This window comes from Monopterus albus, unplaced genomic scaffold (assembly GCF_001952655.1).
Source record: "Monopterus albus unplaced genomic scaffold, M_albus_1.0 scaffold244.1, whole genome shotgun sequence".
NCBI lineage: Eukaryota > Metazoa > Chordata > Actinopteri > Synbranchiformes > Synbranchidae > Monopterus > Monopterus albus.
Window position 1 is genome coordinate 155,968 of NW_018128124.1, and position 2,189 is coordinate 158,156.

General features: G+C 40.2%; 1 protein-coding gene across 2 annotated transcripts in view; it reads right to left on the reverse strand.

The window, feature by feature from the left end:
* Positions 1-2,189, reverse strand: part of slc30a9 (solute carrier family 30 member 9) — an 11,417-nt gene that overhangs the window by 7,050 nt on the left and 2,178 nt on the right. For both annotated transcript variants that reach the window (XM_020620657.1, XM_020620656.1), the window contains exons 6-8: positions 1,753-1,845; positions 1,557-1,639; positions 780-838 (exon numbers count right to left, since the gene is read on the reverse strand). In XM_020620657.1, coding sequence (XP_020476313.1) covers positions 780-838; positions 1,557-1,639; positions 1,753-1,845 — 235 coding nt within the window. The remainder of the gene's footprint in view (positions 1-779; positions 839-1,556; positions 1,640-1,752; positions 1,846-2,189) is intronic.

Genomic DNA, 2,189 nt, shown 5'->3' on the forward strand with positions numbered 1-2,189 from the left:
GGAGGAGGAATGCTGCCTATGACTCCAAAAACATCGTCCCCACTGTCAAATATGGAGGTGGAAACATTATGCTTTGGGGGTGTTTTTCTGCCAAGGGGACAGGACAATTGCACCGCATCAAAGGGAGGATGGATGGGGCCATGTACCATCAAATCTTGGGTGAGAGCCTCCTTCCCTCAGTCAGGGCATTGAAAATGGGTCGTGGTTGGGTATTCCAGCATGACAATGATCCAAAACACACGGCCAAGGCAACAAAGGATTGGCTCAAGAAGAAGCATATTAAGGTCATGGAGTGGCCTAGTCAGTCTCCAGACCTTAATCCCATAGAAAATCTGTGGAGGGAGCTGAAGGTTCGAGTTGCCAAACATCAGCCACGAAACATTAATGACTTGGAGAGGATCTGCAAAGAGGAGTGGGTCAAAATCCCCCCTGAGATGTGTGCAAACCTTGTGGCCAACTACAAGAAACGTCTGACCTCTGTGATTGCCAACAAAGGTTTTGCCACCAAGTACTAAAGCACATTTTGCAAAGGGATCAAATACTTATTTCATTCATGAAAATGCAAATTACTTTATAACTTTTTTGTAATGCATTTTTCTGGATTTTTTTTTGTTATTGTTGTGTCTCTCACTGTTCACATAAACCTACCATTGAAATTGTAGACTGATCATTTCTTTGTTAGTGGGCAAACTTATAAAATCAGCTGGGGTTCAAATAATTTTTTCCCTGACTGTATACAACATGATTTGAAGAACTGATCACATAATCAAAGTGCTCACCTTAGTGTTTCCCCAAAAGTCTCTGTATTCTTTCAACAGCTGCTGATTCCGAAAAACATCTGGAAGTCAGTGAATACATGATTCAAATAAAACTATTCTGTCAGTTCAGAAATAAAAAAAAATGGCTGTGAAACTAATACATTATAATAAGTTATGCAAATATTTACAATACAACTTAAAATATGAGCCGAGCTCAGTTTTAACATAAAATGAGTAGTTTGACATTTTAGGAAACACACTTATTTAGAGCAGCAAAAATTATTCAATCAAATGATGAGCTAATCAAAAGAAAATTTATTGACAATTATTATTATTTGATAATCGATGAGGTAATATTTCAAGCATCAATGTGACTGATGCCATTTTCTCACATGTGGGAATTTGCAGCTTTTCCATGTCTGACACAACAAAACAGTTAATGGCATCATCATCATGGTTTTCTGGATCGTGCCAACATTCATTTTACAGAGCATATAATGAATTAATTAATGATAATATTCATTATTTGCAGGCTTACACGCATTAGCTTTATGGCAGAGAGGTACAGAGAAGATACCACACTCTTTTCTCCAGCAGCTAGTTAGCTCAGTATAAAAACTAGAGACTACGGAAAACAGCCAGTCTGTCTCTGTCCAAAGGTAACAAATCCTGCCTACCAGCACCTCTAAAGCTCCCTGGCAGAAAACGAATAAGCATATTTCCCAAACAGTTCAACTTTTGCTTCAGGACAAAACCTGAAAAATGCATATGCAGCTGGGGAAAAAAATAAAAGCCTACTTTCTTGATATTCTCTCTCCATCGCTTTCCTGAGTTTTCTCTCCCGAGCCAGAGCTTCATGGCTTCCCCATATGTCTAGTGCTCTAACAGATATAAGAATCAACATGTTAGAAACCACAGTGTTGAAAATTGGTGATTTGAGCAGTAACTTGGTGGAAGACATAGTGCAGAGTGAGGTGTAAAGTGCAACACTAACTTGGCCTCCACGTCTGACCGCAAGAACACAGTGAAAGCCTCTGTGTCATCATGGGGGCTGCGTCTTGTGATCTTCCGAAGATGTTCCAGATCACTGTGAACATTAGGTGAGGGGATTAGAGAAAGGAAGGCCTGTGTTTAAATGATCTCAGGCAGACTTATATTGATTAATTATAACAGCATGTTTACTGATTAACACGAGGGGTTTTTCCATTATAGGAGCTGCTCGTCAAGGGTTCTACATTCATTTCCACTATGGTGCGCTTGCTTTGGAGGTGTGTTCTGGGAGCTACATTTCAGCACCCCTCACGAGGTAGTACTAAAATCAAGCACCAGGGGCATGAAGGGAGAGGGGTTGTGTGGGCAGAGAGCACTTGCAGGTGATTGGTTAAATATATAATTAGCATTACAAGGCCGTGTTTAAAAACCCCTCGCTTC